This window comes from Oenanthe melanoleuca, chromosome 1A (assembly GCF_029582105.1).
Source record: "Oenanthe melanoleuca isolate GR-GAL-2019-014 chromosome 1A, OMel1.0, whole genome shotgun sequence".
NCBI lineage: Eukaryota > Metazoa > Chordata > Aves > Passeriformes > Muscicapidae > Oenanthe > Oenanthe melanoleuca.
Genome location: NC_079334.1, coordinates 55787769 through 55810035, shown reverse-complemented (window position 1 = coordinate 55810035; position 22267 = coordinate 55787769). Strand labels below are relative to the sequence as shown.

Here is a 22267-nt window from a genome sequence, read left to right as displayed (position 1 = left end):
GAGCCTTATTGTTGCTTTTTCATAGACTTCTTTAGCTTGTAAATACACAGAATTGTGTTTCAAGTTGCAAAAATATATCCTTGTGTCTTCTCATGAAAACACTTCACAGCTGTGAGCTCTGCTTCACCTTTAGCTTTACCTTGCTGTAACTTTAACCTTGTATGATGTCAAATCCCAGTAAACCTTTCTCTGATGTTTTTGAGAAATATTTTCTGCCACTAAATATCAGCATATCAAGCTACTGAGTCATACTTTAATTTGAGAAAAAAAATCCTCAGTGTTTATATATATATTTAAAAATCACTATATTTGTCCACCCCCACCCAAAACAAACAAACAAAAAAAAAGTATCCTTAAACTATTTACTCAGCTTTATGAAGAATCTCTCCAGAAATAATTACTGGATTGTGCTCTTGTTTATTTGTTGTACACACAGTTATTTTATTCTCCATCTTGTCATTATCAATTACTGCTGTTGGTATCACTGAATTTTTCAGTTATAAACCTTGCAGTCGTCTTCTGGCTATACATAATAAACCCACTTTTTCCATGCCTTCTTAACTGGAGAATACCTAATTTTGCAGCTTCAGGCCCTTGACTGTGTTAACCAAGTTGTTTTCTGCCAGCTGTTTCTTGTGTGTACTCTTAGATATAAATGAATGTAAATGGCTCCTGTGCACTCAGTCTGTGCATTAATATATTTAGGTATTTGAGGATTTTATTTAAAGTATTTTATTAGATGCTAACTTTGTTTATATATATATATGTATATATATATATATATAAATGAATAAGTATTTTCAAACCCTTTTCCAGAAAATATATTTTTTGTAAAATCAAGACAAAATATTTATGATCTTTCTATTCCTTTTTTTTTTTCTTTTGTTATCTGCTTCATGTCTTTTTTGAAAATTGGAGCGTTTTTGAAGCATTCCACTAAAAAAATGAAAGAAAGAAGGCACATTCCTTCTTTTGTTTTCTCTTAGCTGAACAGCTAATTTTGTACCTGAAAGTGTCCAACATTGAAAAACAGCACAAAATAACATATTTTGAAACTGTGACCTGTTATCTAGTGATTGAAGTAGTTGAAATTATCAGAAATGGCAGAAATGCATGAAGGACAGTGACATTCAGCTAAGATGCTTATGCTCAAAACTAATTATCTTTTTGCATTTTGATCAGCTTTTAATTTGAGTTCTGCCCATTAAAATTCTGTACTTATGACTACTAGGTATTTGTTAAGTGAACAGTTGATTATGCTTCGTAGTTCTATGACCTCTCACAAGTTCCTGCGCTATTAATATAATATTTGAATTATTTATGATTATGAAATCATACAATTAATTATTACTAGTTAATTCTAATTTGTACTGGGGTAAACCAAGTGTGTCCAGTCAGAACCAGGACTAGGATAGGACACTGTAGAGCACAGATGTTTCCTGACACTTTTTGTGACCATCTTTGGAAGAGTAGGAAAAAACTTGGAAAGAAAAATAAGTCAATCTCTGTGTAATCGTATCAAGGTAATTGTGTTTCCTGTAACAAAAAACTTATATATACTTATTTCTGCTCCCAGCTTTTGAGTGCACTGTCAGCTGCTGTGAGGTCTGAAATGGTTGGGCTTTGATTAGGTAAACATTATTCTGCATTTTCCTGGTTTGAGTCCATTTCTCGAGGAAAGGAGTGCACAAAGGATGATGGAGAAGCCTGCTGGACAGAGTTGAGGCAGTAGCAGAGATTTGTCTCTCTCCCCTCCTGGTAGATATGATGAAGAATGAAGCTTGAAACCCATGGGGTGTGACAGCAGAGTGAATAATTGTAGCTGACAGCTTGGACAGCATTTCACAGCTGAAATTTCTCAGCTTGTAAAAGTGTTTGAATTTAAACCTAAAGATTCTTAGGTAAATAATTTTTAAATATTATTATTTATTTATTTATATTCATCTGTGATCAGGTAGCCAGGACAGAGGTAAATCAGAACAGTGTGCTAAGTCTCTTGCAGGTATGTGTTCTGACAGGACTGAGAATCATGGAATCATTTAGATTGGAAAAGGCTCTTAAGATCATCAAGTCTGTATTTATAATGGATAGATGCTGTAGTGAGGGGGGGTCAGTGTGATAAAGACTTTTTCCATCATGTGCAGATGCACCAGTCATCTGCTGAAGTGCAATTTGCTTCCTTTGCTGTGAACTAATCTATTTTTCCAGGTTTTTGAAACATATGTTAGTATTTTAAAAACTCTTCGCCAATTATAGCAAAAGGCTTCAATAAGTGTCCCAAAACTCTGTTTGTATTTTATGCAATGAAGGTTAAGCATGTGTAGCTGAATCCCATGAAGGTTTTTGTTTCTTCTTTTTTGATTGTCAGGGGTTTGGGGGTTTTTTTATTTTGTTTTTTTTGTTTGTTTGGTTGGTTTTTTTGTTTGTTTGTTTGTTTTGTTTGTTTGTTTGTTTGTTTTTGGTTGGTTGGTTGGCTGGTTTGGGGAAGTTCTTTTGGTTTTTCAGTTGCTGTTATCTCATGTAAGAAGCTTAATCTGCATATTTTTAGGTAACATCTGGTTTAATGGATGAATTATTTCTCTGTGTAAACTATAAAGTCAAAGTGATAAATGCAAACTTCTCCAGAAAGGTGTGGAGCTTCTGAGGCGTGGAACACAGTAGCTAGGGAGCTGTGAGAAAGCTTAGAAATTATTGATTCAGACATTATTCAGGTTTAAAGAAATCTGTTTGCCTTCAGGTCAAGTTGCAGTCCTCTTGATGCTTCAGACAGCATCTTACTGCATGTATAAAAAAAGAGCAAGGATTTTTCTTTAAAACAGAATATGCTGATTTGTAGTGAAACTACATCTCATGATTTAACTGGTTTCTGTGAGTTGTGCTAATGTGACTATTTTGGATGTGCATGGGTGGATTTGAGAGGCCACTTGATGGACAGGGTAGAGGCAGTTTCCAAAGTTCTCCTTAGTTACATGTCCGAGTACCACTAAATCATTATACAGTTCACCTGGTACCTTGCCCTCTAAGGTAGCTGGGGGTTTGTTCAGACAACTAAATATCTTTAGCAGAAGAAGAGGGGCTTGAACTTATGATAATTAATCCAAATGTTGAAATTTAGATTCTTCTACAGGATAAGTAATTGCTTGTGGATAAATAATCTTAGTTTTTCCCAAGCATTATCCACAAAAACCTTCTTCCATCCAAACAGCAGCTACTCTAAATTATGTCTCTTTTATCTTCAGTCATTTCCATGACAGACATCAAATGAAAATACGAATCAATAAATTTGGCACAAATTTATATTGTTCAGTCATTGCCATGATTTAAAAGTCAGCACTCTACACGGGAGACTTTAAAAATCTCCTTGAAGGAGATTTTTAGTAAATCAAATAGATTTACACTCGAGAATTAAATTGGCAAATTGTAGATTATCATCATCATCCTGATAATCCAGGCACAAAAGGCTGGCATAACAGCAGTCCTTAAGTAGTTTTACTTGTGTTAGAACAAAGAAATGGGGGATTAGTGAAACTGTGAATTAACTATAAAATTTTACTGTTCCTTCAGCATCTTATTTGTCTAAGTTGATCTCAGAGTGGAATATATTGTTTTTAAATATGCTTGTTCTAACAAGCATTTTACAGAGATGGATGATAACATTAGTGTTTTTCTTCAGAAGTAATTTCCTTTGCTTGAATTGATTTAAATTTGACCTTTTAAGATTTTTGATCTAAATCCATTTAAGATGCTTCTGAAGGGCTTAAAAGACCATGAGAAGTCAGCAGCTTTCATATTAAAAATATATGAAATATGCGTGAATATGTTCACAATGAAACAATTCACACAAAAGCTCTATCTTTAGGGCTTGACAGTCCTCACTGTACAGCCAAGCAAAAATTAATGTATATTTGAGAAGAAAATCAAATTGCTCTCTGTTTTGTGCCTGTGCTATGTCTTGCCCAGCCTTTTCTCACACTGGGGTTTTCAGTGTTGTGCTTCAGAATTATTGTACAGCCAAAATGGCTCAAGTATTAGAAAAATTTACACTGATTGTCATGGAAATGGTTTTATCCTGTTCCATCCTCCTGTTATTTACTATAATATTTTAGACTCCCACACCTGCTCTTTTCTTACCTTCTTTTATGTGCCATGTGAAGGTAATTTAGGGAGATGGGAAACAAAGCTTTAGTTCTTTTGAGCTTCAGGCCATGTCTGATAGAGGATGGATTCTGGTTTAAGGCTGTTTCCTCAGTCACTGCAGAAGAGACCAGCCCTTGTCTAACTGCAATCTCTTTTTGAGTAGTTGCAGACAGCAATGAGGTGCCTCCTGCCTCTCCTCAAGACTGAATAAGCCCAGCTCCTCAGCCATTACTCATAAGATCTGTTTCCTAAGCCATTCATGAGCCTTGCTGGCCCTGGCTGGATGTGCTCCAGCACCTCGATGTCCCCTTTAAAGTGATGATGCCAGGACTGAACACAGGATTCAAGGTGCAGTACAGGGCTGAGCACAGTGGGATGATCACTGCCCTGCTCCTGCTGGCCACAATATTCTTGATACAGGCCAAGATACCATTGGCCTTCTTGGCCACCTGGGCACTTGCTGGCTCATTTGAGCCCACTGTTGACCAGCACATCCAAGCCCCTTTCTGCTAAACAGCTCTTGAGCCACTCCTGCCCCAGCCTGTAGCCCTGCATGGGGTTGCTGGGACACAAGTGAAGGACCCAGCATTTGGCCTTATTGAACCTCCTGCAGTTTTGTCCTCAGCTTTTGTTCAAGTCTGTCCAGGTCCCTCTTCAGAGCTTTCCTACACTCAAGCAGATCAACACTCCCACCCAGCTTGGTGGTGTCCGGAAATTTACTGAGGGTTCTCTCAATTCTCACATCCAGGTCATCAGCAGGGATGTTAACAGGCTGTGGAACAGGCTGCCCAGAGAAACTGTGGATGCCCTGTCCCTAGAGGTGTTCAGGGACAGTTTAGATAGGGCTCTGAGTAACCTGGTCTAGTGAAAGGTGTCCCTGCCCATGGCAGGTGGGGTTGGAACTTGATGATCCTTAAGGTCCCTTTCAGATTACATCATTCTATGAGTCTTTTATTTTCTCCTGTGTTTCAGCTTATGAAGGGATGGGCACCTGCTCCTCTGCTTCCATCATATATGCTCCCTTCATGCAAAATTCAGAATTTTGTCTGGTAATAAACTGTATGCTAATTATAAATAAATATGTTTCTTCAGTAAAATAATAGGTCTTATAGGGACAGTGATATAGTAGTAGAATTTGCACAGTAATAGAGCTTGAACAAATCTCTAGCCTTGAAGGAGATTTATTTTTTAACATTCCCAGCACTGCAAGATACCAGCAAATGCAGATGTCTTCGCTTTTACTGTGTGTACCATGCTGGTTTACAACTGAAGGATAAGCAAAGCACAGTTTATTACTGCCAAGTTTCTATTTAATCTAGTCTCAAGCGCTGTTTTTCTTATTTCATTGCACTGAATCTGCTTTTTTGTGACAAAATTTTCTCTCTGTTAGGAACAGACAGTGGAGAATAGATGAGTGGCCTCAGTCACAGGAGACTTTGGAGACATCTGGTTTTTCCCTTGTATCATTTGTGTTCCACTCTGTCAAAAGTGGGACACAAGTGGGGAAAGATGTTCAGAGAAGGAAACACGCTGACCTGCCTGCAGTTGTGTCTGCATGAATCAACATGTTGGTTTGTGCTCATGGAGATGGATGCAGGATAATAGACCAAGCATGTCTTTGTTTGCAGTTTTGTTTGAGAAAAAGCATGAGGCCCTCTCTGCAGTACTGCCAATCTGGCTGGGCAAAATGGAGGAATTCATCTCAGCAGCAAGATGCTTAAAAGTGCTCATCAGCTTGTATTCATTACAAACACCTGCAAATGAAATTCGCATAACAGCAAAAGAAGCAAAAGTGATGATATTAAAGCAGTGTGAAACTGAGCACTCCTGTGTTCTTGCAGTGGGCCAGTCTGTATCCAGGCACAAAGGATGTGTCTTTGAGAGGGATGTTCAGCTGATGTGTTTTCTATGTGTTTTCCATCTCGAGAGTGATAATTAATCAATGCCCTGGATGAGATGACCTTTCCAGGGGAACTCAGCAAGGCAGAGCTATGGAAAGGTGCACACCAGCCCTGGCTGCACTGCCAACCCCAAATTAAGGGCTCAGCATTTCTCCACTTGATCAGGTGCTGCTCAAGTCCAAAGGGGAACTGCAAATCTTACAGGTTACTGCCATTAAGGAAGCATTATGGTTTTACCAAGGTTTCAGACATGCATTTTTCCAATATTTGTAGGGTTAACATCTCTCTTATAAGTATTTTGGAGCTTTGGATTTCCAGCTGTCCTGAAATTGAGTCTGGACTTCACCATGATATGCCACTTCAAATGTTATCCTTTCACCAATGATGACAAAGGGAAGATTTCTGCCCCAGGAGTGCTGGTGGTTTGGTCATCAGTGCTTAGCACATTGCTGTTCAACTCTGAAGCATTGCAGGGTGGCTGTTACTCCACCATCCACAACTTGTTGCCCACCTATTGCCCATTGCAGGCATCTTCATTCTGGTTTCCCTACTCTCAAGACGATTGTATCCTTCACATAAGTGCTCAACTGATCTGGAAATCATAACCCAGGCAGATGTTCAGCTCTCTGTGATTTCTTCTTTGCAAGTAAATAACATTGTTTGCATATGAAAGAGTAATGTCTGCTTAAGTCTTCTCTCCCAAAAGTATAGGGTTTTTCATCTCTAGCAATGGATGTGGTGGCAGCTGAAAAGTTTCACTAGTTACATATAAGACTTGTTCCTTTTAAAAAATGTTAATTTTAAAAAAATACTACAAAAAGTAAAGTTGCCTGTATGTCTTAAAAAAATGTAACACTGTTGGCAGTCAGATATACCTGTTCCTTGAAATATGGAATTCCCACATGGTCCTTAGAATAGAGACATATTTTCTTTCAGTAGCTAATTACAAGTGCTACTCTCTCCTAAACTATTTCACTGTGTAGGAAGAAAAATAAACACCTCTTTTCTTCATAACTTCACTTGACCTTGGCATACTCTATAGACATTGCTGATTACACCTGAAGTGTGCTGCATGTAGTTGGTTCAGCAGTAGTGTAAGGACTAACTTCCATCTGACCTTAAATTCCTTGTGTACTGCATCTTTAGCTCAAAGGTCCTGCTGCTGCAGCTGGTTTTGCACTGTGTGATATTCCTGTGAATTGGTCTTGTTGGCTTTGGTGTCACCACTTGTGTAGTAAAGACAGGTTGCTTGGAAGAGGTCTGTAAACAAGGCAAGTATTTAAATTCAGGAATGTTCTGCTGATTACTCTTCCTAAGACCAGGCTTGAGAAAAAACTACATTTCTGAATGTAGAACTTTGTTCAAATATCTTGATAAATTTACAGGGATTATTTTTTTTTTTACCTTACTTGTACATTGGCCAGCTTTTATTAAGCCATTACTTGCCATGTTTATATTGCAATGTCAACTATTGCCTTGAAAATTCGTTAATAAAAAGGAGTTTTGTTGATTTTCAGGTGTTCAAATGAAACCATATTCAAAAAGGAAGATTTATTTTGGGCATACAATTTCTGCCCCACTCCGTACTCTTGGACAGCACTTCTGGGCCTTATTTTGTATTTGGTTTTCTTTGCACCTGGTAAGAAATACTTGTTCTCATGTATAAATTTAAAATGTCAAATAGTGAAGCTACATGTTAAATTTGAGTCCAGCCATTAAAGTGAGATTGATCTTTTCATTTCTAATTCTTAGGGATGGGTCCTATGCCCTGGACTGTCAATTCTGAAATTTATCCACTTTGGGCTAGAAGTACAGGAAACGCATGTTCTTCTGGAGTCAACTGGGTTTTCAATGTGCTCGTGTCACTGACATTTCTGCATACAGCTGAATACCTGACATACTATGGTGAGTAACAGTACCTGTCCATATGTGCAGTACTGCCATTGGCACAGAGATTTTCTCTGGATTCTGGGTCCCTCCTCTGGTTTTGCTCTGAAGTGTCAAAGCAGTGTTCTCAATGCACTGTGGTTTCGTAAGGCTAGAGATCTGATACAACCTGCTTAGATCATAGAGTTTGGTCTGGATTTCATAGGAAACATTTATTTTTGCCCTTAACTGAGAACCTAGACATTTGATTAAAACAGAGGAGCTGGGAAAAATGTTTTTGTTTTAGTGAAATAATGATGACTCTCACTTCAGGTGACAGCATCTGCAGTTTTCCGGTTTATGGTGACATCCAGGGCCGGTATCAGATGGTACTTGCAGAAATACAGCTGTTGATAAAGTGCTGTCTGTGGGAGCCTGTGGAGTGTTTATCAGGTTACTGCTCAGCCACTCCAGTACAAGTCATTTAAATCACATTAATCTGCCAGGGAGTTGATGTGACCTTCACATCCTTACTAGTGCAGAGCCTTTCAGCGCTGCTTGTTACTCCTTTGAGCCATCAGTGTAGCAACACTAGGTAAATGTTTGTTGGTCCTTTGGTACCTGCTCTGCCCCTCTAGGTATGGTGGATTGTGGGCAGGAACAGGCTCTTTCTCAGTATTAATTGTCACCACTTTTAAATAATAATTAGATGTAAAAGTCACAAATATTATTTTAATCCTGACTCATTTCTTTTGCTGGAGATTTTCATTTTGAGGACTTGTCTTAATGTGTCCTTCACTGTTAAGACAAACAAGGAAAGCTCTTTCCTTTGACATCTGCTTTTTTTAATTTGGGCATGTGATTGTCTAATTGCTGTTTATTTTAAGAGCAGAGTGACTTGCCCAGAAAGCATGTGTGTTATCTTTCACGTGAATTGGAACTGCCTTTGTTAATTTACTTTGCTGAGGAATGGGGCAATAAAGAGTCCTCATACACCCACAGCTCATTGTTGTAAGCCTGCCACTCCAGTCTTTGCTTTTACACTCTGCTTTGAAGCCACAGGCTGCTGCTTCTGTCACTCCCTCTGCTCTGAGGGAGTGGGAGCCTCTGTGGCTGACTGTGACATGGTTTTACATTGCAGGAGCCTTCTTCCTCTACGCAGGGTTCGCTGCCTTGGGACTGGTTTTCATCTACGGCTGCCTTCCTGAGACTAAAGGGAAAAAACTGGAGGAAATTGAATCTTTGTTTGAAAACAGGCTATGTACATGTGGTATGTCGGATTCTGATGAAGGGAGGTACATCGAGTATATTCGGGTGAAGGGAAGTAATTACCATCTTTCTGACAATGATGCTTCTGATGTGGAATAATTTTCAGCTGCTGATGTATTTAATCATTTAAAAGCCTTCTGGGGGAAAAGCAGCTCTCTGATGACCTCACTGCCCTGCTTCTGGTCTGGTTCTCCTTTCTACTATGTATTTAAAAATGCCTTCACGTTCAAAAATGCTCCATTTGGGAGGAAATTCAATATGCTAGCATTTTCTTGATAACTAAAAGCAATGGCTTCCAAAAGAAATTGAATTCCACAATTATGTGACTTTAGCAAATGTGTGTCTCACTGCTCCATCCCCAGATATTTAGTAGGGTGCACTGTACCAGATGAATACAGAAGGCTATCCTAGATGGTCAGGGGCTGTCCTTATCTCCAAAACTGAAAAAAACTAAAATAATCGAGTGGCTGATGAGAAAGCAGCTGACAGCTGTCAGATCCCCATCCCATAGGAGCCAAGGAAGAAGCTCTGCTGTGCAGTATAACAAAGGATGAATGCATAAGCTGCTGTAATAGTAACCATTGAAAAGGTTTAGCTGATCAGGAAAACACAAATACCTGCTGTATCTCTCAGAGGGACATCCCCCAAATTTACCCAAAGAGAATTCCAATTATTTATTTGAGATAGCAAGTAGAGAGCCAAACTCACCTGGATGGGGGTTCACTAGGGTGGTGTGTGCATGTGCTGCATCAGGTTATCCACCCACTGCTGCTCCTGAGCACATGCTGCAGTTGGGAGTTTATGTTTGTGAAAAAAGCTGGCAGAATTAATTACTGACAGCAGGAAAACAGAGCTCAGTACGTGGCTGCACGTACAAATGTACTGGTATATATTGCTAGGTACAACACAGAGGCTTCAGAAAAAAATTCTATTTGTTTTCCTTTTTAGCATTTGAACATATTGGTTTGTGCTTAGTTTTGAACACAAAAATACCATTAGCTGAAAGAAAGAGAAAGAGGGGAGAGGGTTTGTGCTGCTAAATGCACAGTGGTCATCCCTCCTGCGCCTTTTGCTTGTGAATAATGATTGCCTTCAGTTTATCTCCATATGTGCAGAGCAAATGACTCCCAGCACATTTTTCTTTGAATTTCCTTAGTCAATTGGTGTCTTGTTGGATCTAAAGAGAAATATTATCCATGGGAAGAAGCCTGCATCTCATTAATTGCCTTACTGAAGCATTGCAAACTTGTCAAGAAAATGTCAGGCACAAAACTAGCTTGGCTGCCTTTAGCATGGTAATGAAAATATGAATGGTATTTTACTCACCTGCCATGATTGCTTGCCTTGGCAAATTGAATTTTATGCAGCTACATAAAAATATTATGTTTTTTTTTCTTTCTCCTGTCCTTACTGCTTTAAGTCTTCAAAGATATGAGTTTGAAAGCATCAACAATTCAAATTCTTATCTTTGAAATGTTTGCTTCATGAAAGAATGTGGTAAAATTCCTCTGCCTGTGGGCTGACACCCCTTTATTTGGTAAAAAAATCATTTATTTTTCATTTTATAGCGATTAAAGAAGTAATTAGGTTCATTAGCTTTTATAGATTTGGTTTGTGGGTTTTTCTTGGGTTGAAAAATATTTTTAATGTTGGATTGCTATCAAAACCAAGCCTGGACATTTGTTACTAAATTATTTTTATTGGATAACATGGGGTTTTGTTGTTATAAAGAAGTCTGACATTATGTTATCTTATCTTCTATGGGGGGAGTTCTTATTCTCAAATTATTGATCTTCAGGGATTGGATGTATTTCAGTTTCTTTTCTTTTTTTCTTTTTGGTTAATCAGAGAAATATTTTTGGAAAGAAAACATTTTAAGGAATTCTTCTGTGACTTGACTGGGGCTAAAAGGGAAAAACATAGTAGACAGAGGGAATTTCAAATGAATCTTTGCAAAGAGCAGCTCGACCTTGCACATCTTCTGTGCAGTGAGAGGGCTGGATTCTCATGCCTTCCATCTTGCCTCCCTTTTAAGCGCACAATATTTTTATGCTTGAAAGCACCAGCTGTAGAAAATGCTGAGATCTCCAGATCTATCTGTTGAAAATGCTGAGGTCCTCAGACCTCTCTACAAATGCCCCCTCTGTAGGATGTCTGCATTCTGCTGTCACCTCTTTGAAGCCTTCACTGAAGGTGCAGTACCTAAAATGAGCAAAAGAGATACTTGGCACAGAGAACAAAATTGTTTCAAGGAGAAATTAACTTTTTTCTGAAACCAAAAAATTGTGTTTGAAAATCCGTATTGGAAGCAGTTTTGTTACCTAGAGCAGTGTGTGAATAGGTGTGTAACAGCCAACCTGTGCTTGTGCTTTGATAGGTTTAAGTGGGTATTTACTGGCTTCTGGGGATGGGGACTTCGGGTTCTGATGGCCCCAGAAGCAGGACCCACACTGACCTTCACACCTGTGGACATCCCCTTCTTGGTGTGTTTGGGGGGAGCAGGGGCGAGGCGCCAGCCCCTGTCAGCGCTGACCTCACGCTCGTGTCCACAGGGAGAGGAATGCTGCAGGACTGGGGTGACTGGAGTGGAGTCTCTGGAAAGGTCACTGTCCTGGGGTCAGCAGCCTCTTCTGTTTTGCAGGCAGTGCTGGGGCTTTTTAGCAGCAGAAGACGTGTCTCTCTGCCAGCCTTGTTTCATGGACCTTCCCAAAGGGGTGCTCAGTCACGTACAGCACTGGGCTCCTTTTCCCACAGGTTCAGTCTTACTGAAAATGGTTTGCTCAAGGTTTGTATCCCCTGTCCTTTCTCACAAGGCACAGCAATTGAAACATGCATTTTATTCATCACTGCTACTGGCCATGAGGGTACAAAATACATTGGCTTCTTTATTGTCCCACCCTGTTCTGTGCCCATGGAGAGCAGGGTTTAAGTCTTCCTTTTAGGGTTTCTTCACACCAAGACAGCATTCCATACCTTACAAATGCTGGACATAGTACCAAGCATCATGTGTATTAAAAATGAGATCAGATACTTCAAATTAATCTTATGCTGTTAGGGTTTTATTTTTAGAATCTGTGAACATTTATTACAGTTTATGAAGAAAATTAAAAATATGTTTCTATTTTGCAAATACTTTTTATATTTATGAGTATTTTAAGTTTTAAGAGATTTTTGCTAAAGGTAGACTTAGTAACATTCCAGATAGAAGAATAAAAATACAGTGTAACTGAATAATTTATTATTACAAGATTTTAATTTATGAAGTAGCATAAATAATGTGTCTAAGTACAATATTCTTTTATTAAAAGATTTTTGCAGAAGATGTGAAATTGTTTCTTCACAAGGACTGCACACTAATTCAGGTATTCTGTGCATCAGCAGTGCTACAATCATAGTGCTGATAGAGCTGTGTATATTTATTATACAAAACAATTTGAGATATTTTGATTCTGAATTATCTACCAACTCTTGATGTTATAACACCAACTATAAAAGTAACAAGTCCTGATGCATTTTTAAATTTAATTCATGTTAATTTGCATGTAGTAGTTTTTTCACCATGCTGAGTAATTTGAGATAATTTGACACTTTTTTCTTCCTCTTGTCACTTTGTTAATCAAAATAATCTTTTAACAAGAGAACCAAACCTGCTTTGAAAATAGATATAGTCAAAGCAAGGCCCAGGAGTCATTTGGAGGGCTGGAGGTGCATTGCTGTGTGGGCACCTTGGATTGGCCAGTCTTGTAGATGTTTCCTTGGGAGGTGCAGTGACAACGCTGGCAGAAGCTGTAGGGCCAGAAAGAGTCAATCACAAAGGACCATGATTCCAACACTAACTTATTTTTGCATGGATTGATAATGCTGCATTTCACTTGTGCAGGAGTTAGGGTTGGGAAGAGAGAAGAAGGAAGTGATGCATTAAAAGCACCACAGAGTCAAGTTTCAGTAGAGATGGGTGTTGTAGCCAGCAGCAGCAGTCTCTGGCTTGTCTCCCTTATGGGGTGAGGGTGATGGGATGTGCTGGTCCTGTGGGTAGGAATGGAGGGGCTGTTGGAGGAGGAGAACTCTTGTGTTGCTGTCCTGTGCCTGTGTGGAGGTGAGGCCATGGCAGTGAGTTAGCAAAGCTAGAACGTTTTTCTTGGTGAAATCTCTTTTGCCATTTGCAGACACTTGGGCTGAGCACTGGGGAGAAGTTTTGACCTTCAAGGGCTGCCACAGGCCCTGGCAAGGGTCTTATCTTAGGCTGTGGGAGAATTGGTGCAGTCCCACAGGCATTCAGTGGGCAAGGAAAAGACAGACCCTGTACTTCTCCACTTCTTACCCAGCCTTCTACTTCTCATTGATGTTCTTCTAACCTGGTCATCTTGAAATTTTACTTGTGTAAGGGGCTTTGTTGGCTGAACATCACTACTGCAGAAGAGGCAGAGTCTTTACAGCAGAGAATGATCTTAGGGTAGAGGTCAAGGCAGAAGAGATGGCTCTGCATAGCACTTTACAGACTAAGATATGTGTGCACTTTTTTTCTGAGAGAATCAAGCTAACCAAACCCATTCCTCTGCATTGGGAAGAAAATCAAGCTTTGTGTACCAGGCCAGAAGCAGATAATGCCACAATATGTGCTTTATGGCAAAATGTGTTTTTATTGCGGGTAACATTTACAGCTTACATGTAGCTGCTGCCTATAAAGTGACTCAATTGTTCTCTGGATTTTAACAAGTCATACTTTTGTGCAAAAATCTTAGTGGTTTTCTATCAATCTTCATCACCTTGTGTACAGTACAGTTAAGCATAATCCACAAGTGGTCTAGATTGTGGCAGTGTTACAAATGTCAGCACAGTAAAATTCTAGGTGAACATTGTTAAAGAAATATTGTTGTTTGTGATACTGGGGGTTAAAATTCCTCAAAGGCAACTATATATAGATTTTAAAAGTATGGGAAAAAAAAGGCAGTTCTTATCTATTTTGTGTATGTTTTCATATAGAGAAGGAGTTTTTTATGTGCCAATAACCATCACTGTAGTGTTTTGTAAATGGGTGTTAATAGTGTTGCAGAGTTCTATATATGAGAATATACTTTAGCCACAATGACCTGTTAGTGTGAACCAGAGGCATGTTTTTAACCTTACTCACACCTCTCATCAGAGGTGCTCACTCATTGGCTTCAGTAGAGCTCACTCATGCCAGGGGAAGTTTGACAAGAGTCAGGCCTCAAGAATACAGACTTCATCTAAATCCCTGCTTTTTCACAATGTCCCTACACAGTGTGTTACATGTGAATGATCTGGCACATGTAATTTTAAAGCTTCAACTCCAGTTCAGTTACATTCCTTGATTTTGTTGAGAAAAATTTTGTCAGAATTTGCTTTGGCCTTTCATCCCATTTATACAAATAAGGAGCATACTGAGGAATTATGAATGTTGTCCACCTATTTCTAAAGGAACCATCTGTTTCTGAAGTGTTAAAATAAAGGCAAATTTCTCTTGCTGCCTTAAACATTACACAGACTTTGAGAGGACTGAATGTATGACCATCATCGTGACTTCTGCAGGAGAAACTTCCTGGATGCCCAGCAGGTGTGAGGAGATGGTTTCATGGTGCTGGGGTGCTGTGTTACACCACAGGCCCTGCCCAGTGCCATCTGTTTGATCCCAGTGCTCCAACAGTCCCCTGAAGCTGCCAGCATCATTCATGTGCTCGATATTCTCCATGTGCTCATGTCCTGCTGGTCCGGGACGTCGCTGGGAGGTGGCACGAGCCACCTCTCTGCTTTCCATTGTGAATCTCACTCTACAAAAATGGTTAACTGGATCTCTGTGTGACAAATGCCATGTAGAATATTTGAGATGTTATTGGGGACCAATTTGATAGTAATAATTCCATGCTGAGTAATGTGCACATGGTGCCATCAGGCACACTGTAATCCCTGGGCACAGGTTATAGTATTCAGTACAGGTTTTGGCAAAACAATTTGCTGGGTTGTCCAAGTCATTTCTTAACCATGTCAAACATGTGCCATTTGCATTTCCAACCGGTCAAGCCTATAATGTATGAAAGTGTTGTACATTTTCTGAAACTTAAGTGATGTAAAATTATTTAATTGACTTATGATTGCTTTAATGAAGTTTGGTCTTTACATAAAAATAAATATCTTCAAAGAATTGTCAGTGCCAGAAGTGTAAATGAACAAAATAAAAGGTGAGATACTTAATTACAGAATTTTTCTCAAGGTTTCATTTGTTTGAGTATTTGGGTCACTTTTTAGAGTGGGAACTTTGCATTGCTCAGCAAAATGAGCTCAGTTAGGCCATGGGCTTGCCTGAAATAAGGGAAGAGTAAGAATGCTTTGAATATTATCTTTATATGATGTTTTTCAAATCAAAGAATGGTTCTGTGACACCAGGTAAGTGCCCCTTCCTTTCTGGAGGATTTGTTTGAAGAGCTGAATGCAGCTATTCAGGGCTGCCCCAATGTCCCACCAGAGGAATTGCACCCATGAGAACAAATGGAAAATGGTTCTGTTACATCCACCCACCACAGGTACCACAGTTGAATCCTGGTGAGATCCAAAGCTGGCTCTAACAGAGCTGTGGCCTTTTGGTCCAGGATGCAGAGAGATCACAGCCAGTGGGAAGAAGCTGGCAGTGGGAGACTGCTTGGCAATCCTTTATCTGTGGCAGTACATATCTCCAAGAGGGGAGCCAGGCAGCTCATCATTGTGCACTGACAGCTTCTGTTTCTAGGTTTCTGGCTGATAGTGTTTATAAAGGTGATGAGTGACTGCAGTTCATATTATTTGTCACCAAAACTAACTATATGGTCTCTTTGTGGGATAATGAAAATCTGGTGGCTCTGCTGTTAAACACTCAATTTTTTTTGCCTTCTGCCATTTCTCTCTGTTTCAGATACTATTACAAAGCAACTACTGATGGATTGATTTTTGCCAAATGCATTCTCCCTTCTGTAGAACTGAACTGCAGGCAGTTACAGTAGTTGCTCCAAATCTTTGTGAGCATTTTCAGGATCAGGGCTGGGTGTTGCTCCATCCAAACTAAAGTCATCCATGCAGTGTGGCCTTTGTGCAAGGTGCAAAGTGCTTCTTTCAAGGCTTCCTACTTGTGGGAAGTGGGGAACTTAAAGGTAAGCTTTAACGTCAGTGGTCATCTGCTGAGTTGCTCTGGGCTGGTTGAAGAGACCCGCTGCCAATTGTCCCCTGAGCTGGTGTCCCTCCAGTCACCCCTCACCCACACAGAGCTCCCTGCACAAACAAACTCAGGCACTTCAACTGCTGCAGTTTCCCTTCCATTTGACCCAAAATGAATGGCATCTCAGCTCCTCTCCTGATGGACAGTCTAACACATTCAGCTGCACTCTGGGAACCAGTCTCACACATTTGCCATCAGCAGTTCCACAGTCTTACCCTGGGGCTGTTTGTTAGCTGGTCTCCAGGGCAGGTTTTCACTCACTTGTTTGGTGTGTGTTACCTACCCAGTACCTGCATGTGTGTGTGTGATTGAGAAGCTCTGCATAGACCTGAAGTTTGGAAAGCTTTTGCCTTTTGAGAGTTAACTGCAGAACTGCCAGGAATATTTTCTGCATCTTGATTTTGACAGAAAAATCTGGAGGGCTGTGTGAGTTTAATTTGGTTGGATACTTTTATAGGAGATACTGGGATCTGGGTTTCAGGAGGATACAAGGATCCATATGTTTTTCTGATTTGTGAAACCTTTGCCTTAGTTAGTACACTGTGATTTTGGATGCTGTCATATCCCATTAAGTCTATCTCAGATAGAGTCCTTAATGCCAAACAGAGAAGCAGAGGGTCATACATGGAGCAGTAAGATATATTGTGTGAAGGAAGAAAGAGAAGCACACATCCAAAATGACGTACCCACAGTCTTGTAACACATTATCACTGGCACCGCATGGGGGGATTTAGGTGCCTTTTATTGCAAGTAGAAAGGGGCAGAGCAATGAAAGGCTTCCAAATCAGCCCTGTTCTGTGGATCATGCTTCAGAAGATCAGAAAATCCTTACAAAGATGCAGGAGTTATGCACAGTGTAAGGTGCATAGAAGCTGCAGTGCACCGGTGCCAAGGAAAGGGTTACATACCACTAAAGGTGGAGAAAGGGGGCTGGAGAGGCGGGGAAGGTCCATGCCTGAAGGAACAGTGAGAGTTTGGGGTCCATCAGGGAGGCAGTTTGAGAAACGTGAGCAGCTCGAGGGCAGAGGGGGCTGGATTAGCTAAACTCCATAATCAAGGTGATATGTGGAACTGAGACTGGATCAGGTTGCCACGGCAACATGAGCAGAAGGAACACAAAGCAAATCCTGAGCAGAGGCTGGGGGAAGGAAGTAGGGCATGAGGTATGGAGGATGGTTAGCGAAGAGTGAGTGTGGGTATAGAGTCTCTGCCACACTACTGCATGATGTCAGGGGACAGTGACAAGCTATCCTGGGTAGAGGGGGGCAAAGTCAGAAGGCAGCACTGAGCTGAGGATGCAGCTGATTCGAGATCTAAATCTCTCTCTAAAAAATTGAGGTTTTTTTCCCCAGGACTCAGATTCATAGGCTTAGTCTTCAGTTTTTATTTTTTAACATTTCTTGAGTGCTGCAGTGCACTTTGTTAATTGCCTGATCTATCAAAACCGCATATATAGAGATAATTAGTCTCAATTTCCATGGGCAGCTCTCTGTTCCCAGCTGCATCCAGCAGTTTGTGCATGGTGAGGCACAGAAACAGGGTGAGCCAAGCCCTGCTCTGCTGGCACATCCTGCCCTTCTCCTTAACATGTGGCATTTTCAGCCTTCCCAGCCCTGCAGCTTTTCCTTCTCAAAACCATTTCCACAGCTGAGGCTGGAGAGACCCTGTGTCCCCATCAGCTGTCACCAAATCCCACAGACAGATTTTCTGCCTGAAGCCTTGACTCAGGGTCACTCAGCATAGCGGTACTTGCAAAGGGGAGGCTGTTGGCAGTCCTGTAAGAAGCTGTCCTGCGAGTGCCAGATGACTTCCCCATCCCTAAAATGGCACTTGTGGCCTGCAGCAGGTGGCCACGTCCCCACTGGAAGTGGTGCCTTGGAATAAACATTGCCATGAAATTGGTACTGATTGTAATATATCGATTGTGAGATGGCATCAAAACTGTCTGACTGCTCCCACTGAGCTCCTTCATTGCCCAGGATGTCTGATCAGACTGTATGCCCTGTTACTGGATTGTCACAAGATGTGGCTGCAGTCAGTCAGTCTCATGTGTGGCTTCTGTGCTCTCCCTGGTGTTTGAGGTGCCCATAAGCTGCAGGTTGGCTGAGGAGGCTGCAGATGTCCCATGCAGCTTTGGAACTAAACTGGGGCTGGTGTCCCCACTGCTAAAAACAGTGGGGAAAAAAGTCAAGAGCAACCAAAGTTTTTGTAAGCTGGGTGAAGGCTAACTGCCACCCCCACCAGCCAGGTAGCAGATGAGATAGCTTTTGTATTCTCTCTAAATGTCAAGTTTCCTTGTGGCTGGTGGAATTCACAGGGATACACTGGGGGCATTGGGACCCCCACAGTCCCTGGTGGGAGAGTGATGGGTGCCTGTAGTTAGTGCAACCCAGGGTGGGGGGGCTCCTTGAGGAGGCTCTGTGGCTGTGCACTCAGGGACGAGCTGGTGTTGGGGTGAAACACTGCTGCTCTTCATTACTGCACAGAAATGTGAGTGAGGAGAGAGAAGAGGAAGGAGTTGTACTGTGAGGAGCTGGAGCAGGGCAGGGCAGCAGCAGCACCCAGCCTCCCTCCCTCCCACACACCCACAGCTCCCCCTCCTGCAGCCCCAGGCCCCTGCCTTGATCTCAGCACAGGGAGGAGGCTCAGGCAGTGGTGCCTCCATCTGCAGCAGCTGCTGTGAGCAGGCAGAGCTGCCCTGTGCTCCTCTTCCTGGCACGGCTTATTCCCCCAGCCCCAGGCCAAGTGTCTGGTGATAGCAGCTGGCCATGGCCCAAAGTACTCTGCTCCAGCTGGCCCTGCTGTGAGAGGGGCTTGCACTGGGCAAGCTTGGAAATCCCTGCCAGCTTCAGGTGGTTTGGGGTTCTCCAGACATTCATTCGTTTTCATGGAGTGTAGCTTCTCTGGAGAGCAAAGCTCCTTACAGACCTTCTGTTTCCCAGTAATGACTCCAGCCCAGGAAATTAAATAAATCTTCTGCAATAAGACATATTGGTTTGTCCTGTAATCAGTCACAGCTCTGGGTCCTTGGGCCAGGCCAGTACCCATGTGCTGAGTGTGACACACTGGCAGTAAATCACAGCACTCTCTCTGCAAACAGGCACAAATGGTTGATTTGGACATTTTCTCTCAGCTCTATTAAATAATTCAACAGGCCTCTTTCACCCTCCTGCCTTATCTTCACTCACTCTCCACCCCTCTGTGCTTGGGCCCAAGTTCCCCCATCACCTCTCACAGAGCTGGTGTATCAGCACTGTGTGTTGTGTGAGAGCTCACCATGAGCTCATCCTATTGGTTTGCACATCCAGAGGGCTCTGGCACCTGGAGCAAGCACCATAAGGATGTGGAGTCACTGGCTGGAGAGGGGCAAACATTCAGCATCCAGCTCAGAGTCAGGAGACATGGCTGGAGTTCCACATCACCAGCCCTGGAGAATCAAGCTCTGATTTGGGTGACTGGGATTGTCACCCCTAACCCATCAGAAGCTGTCAGGGAGAAGAGGCTGAAGAAGCATTGCAGAAAGATCATTGTCTTTTTTGAGGTAAGATTAGGCATTGGATGCAGAGAGTTAAATACTTTTTCCAGGAAACCTCATCTTCCTTCAATCTGCTACCGGCTAAAACCCTTTGAAAGCCAAGTCACAGTTTCCACCAGATAAATAATTACTTGTATGAAGACTTAAGACTCTCATTTCCTATAATGATAATCCTTCATTGCAATGAAATAAGAATTTCTATGAATTTTGTGGAGGTTCTTGGCAGAACATCCAGCAATAAATTGCCCATTAATGACCAAACTTCCTTCGGTGCTTACCCAGAAAACCTAACCTTGCAGGTTACTGTAATTAGAGCTGATTTTAGAAGGAAATAAAGTTACAAGCTGCATATGAAAAATTATTCTGACTGGAGTTTACGGTAGTATTTTCAGTGAGAGTCTTTCAATCTGTGTTTAGAAGCATTTGACTGCCACTGATAAAAAAATGCTTCTGTTTTTTTGGTTAATTACAGGTAATTTTCTGTCCTTTTCCCCGAAGAACTCTACTTATAATTGATGCTCACCAAACAGTTAAAAATGTATATTTCCATGGCCTACCTGGAGGCTGAGCATGCTGCCAGGAAAAATGACATGGATGAGAAAAGAGTGCCTCTGCCTAAGCTAAGCCTCAGAGAAAGTTGGTGGTGCCTGAATGCAGTGAGTGAAATGACAATCATTAGTGTAGGCTACAAATGTTGATGGATTAATAGCATCAGCTGCTGAATTACCAGATGAAGAAAGCACGGTTTGAGGTTACTTCTTCCTATTAAACCAAACTCAGCTCTTCCCTGATGTCACAAAAAATCAGGGTAAAGAAAGCATCTGAGCAGAGGGGCAGGCTGAGCTAAGAAGAAAGCGTGAATTTCTTTTAATGCAATAATAGTAATGTAAATACTTTAAAATACTTCTCTAGTGGCTAAAAAGAGTGCACAGCCTTATTTATCATCACCAGCACACAAACCACTACAAAGATAGTTTTCTTTCTTCTGATTGCTTTGCAATTACAGGTAAAAATGTAATTTGAATTTATATACTCTCATCCTAAGGCTTTTAAACATGATTGTCTGCAGTGACTGATATCCCAAGTGGTGAATTATTGCACTAGAGACATGTATGCAGCTCTTATGTACAGCCAGTCAGAGGGTGAGTTTCTGGCACTGAGCAGTGGAATTCCAGTGCAGTCCAGGCTGAAACCTAGCTGGAACTGGACAGATTGTGAGAGTTGCTGTATCAGTGGCTGAAGTGAAAATAAGTGATACCCATTGAGAGGCTTTAAGCAATGATAAATATGAGCAATAACTTAATAAAGAGCATTTGAAACCCCACACACATATATCCATATGGTGCAACTGTCCCTTTTTTCCCACCTGTGTTCCAAGCTGCATTCTTTGTCCCAGATTCATAGGCACAGACTGGGAATATGTCTGCTCAGAGGCCAGCTCTGCAGATTTGGAGTATCTACCTGAATGTGGGTAGCTCGCTTTTACAGTGTAAAACTAACCATGGTTTAAAAGTCCCAGCAACAATGCAAACAGTAGAGAAATCAGGAGCAGAACTTCTACTGCAAGTTCATCTCTATTTGGGTCACCAGCACCTTTCTAACCCAGACACCAAATAACTCTTTGGCCATGAGGCAATTTTACATCTGCTGGGGCAATAAAACGGCTCCAGTCTAAAGCATAGAGTGCTGGAGCTTTTAGCTATAATGTGCCACTCTCTGGCCTCTGCCACAGTGTAGTGCAGTCTGGCAGGCCAAGTGCCTTGGGGACACATCAGCCGTGGGGAGGCTGGCAGCTGGACACACACCACTGCAAGGACTGGCAGGTACTGGTACTGGTACTGGTACTAATACTGGTACTGGTACTGGTACTGGTACTGGTGAGTACCAGGTGTGAGGCACTGTTGGGAAAGCAGCATTCAAGCCAGCATGGCTGGCTGGTGTGGCGCAATCTGAATTGATTTTGTCATACTGAGTGAAAAACTATGCTTTAGAAACTGCTGGTAACAGCTGAGCTTCCAGAAAATCATAGCTGTTATTAAAATAAATTATATACCCTGTGAAGAAGATGAATATTGCAGCTTAAAAAAATTACTAGGAAGTTTGCTTTGGCAATAAATTGAGGCAACCTAAAAAAGAAAATCTGCGTATGTCAAGCCTTAGGAAGTGGGCAGTGAATTGGCTAAGTGATAGTTACACAGTTCAGAAGTCTGGCTCTGCAAACCACTTCTCATGTATGCAATTTATACATATGAAAGACAATGCTGTTTTTTTCCAAGTACAGAAAAGCCCACTGAAATTTCTGAGCTGCTATTTTTAAAAATAGCACAGCCATAAACCTGCAAACTGTTGAGCAAT

The 22267-nt window shown here is 41.3% G+C and overlaps 1 protein-coding gene across 4 annotated transcripts in view; it reads left to right on the top strand.

Annotated features, from left to right (window-relative positions):
* The window catches only part of SLC2A13 (solute carrier family 2 member 13), a 153172-nt gene that overhangs the window by 123890 nt on the left and 7015 nt on the right, over positions 1-22267 (top strand). Inside the window, exons 8-11 of one of the 4 annotated variants that reach the window (XR_008842526.1) lie at positions 7556-7677; positions 7791-7943; positions 9046-11958; positions 12482-15391. Coding sequence is in view for 3 of the 4 variants with exons in the window: in XM_056513481.1 (XP_056369456.1) it covers positions 7556-7677; positions 7791-7943; positions 9046-9272 (502 nt within the window). In the remaining variant the exon portion in view is untranslated. Of the gene's footprint in view, positions 1-7555; positions 7678-7790; positions 7944-9045; positions 15392-22267 lie in introns of those variants that run through there. The other 3 variants (XM_056513502.1, XM_056513492.1, XM_056513481.1) reach the window with 3 other exon arrangements.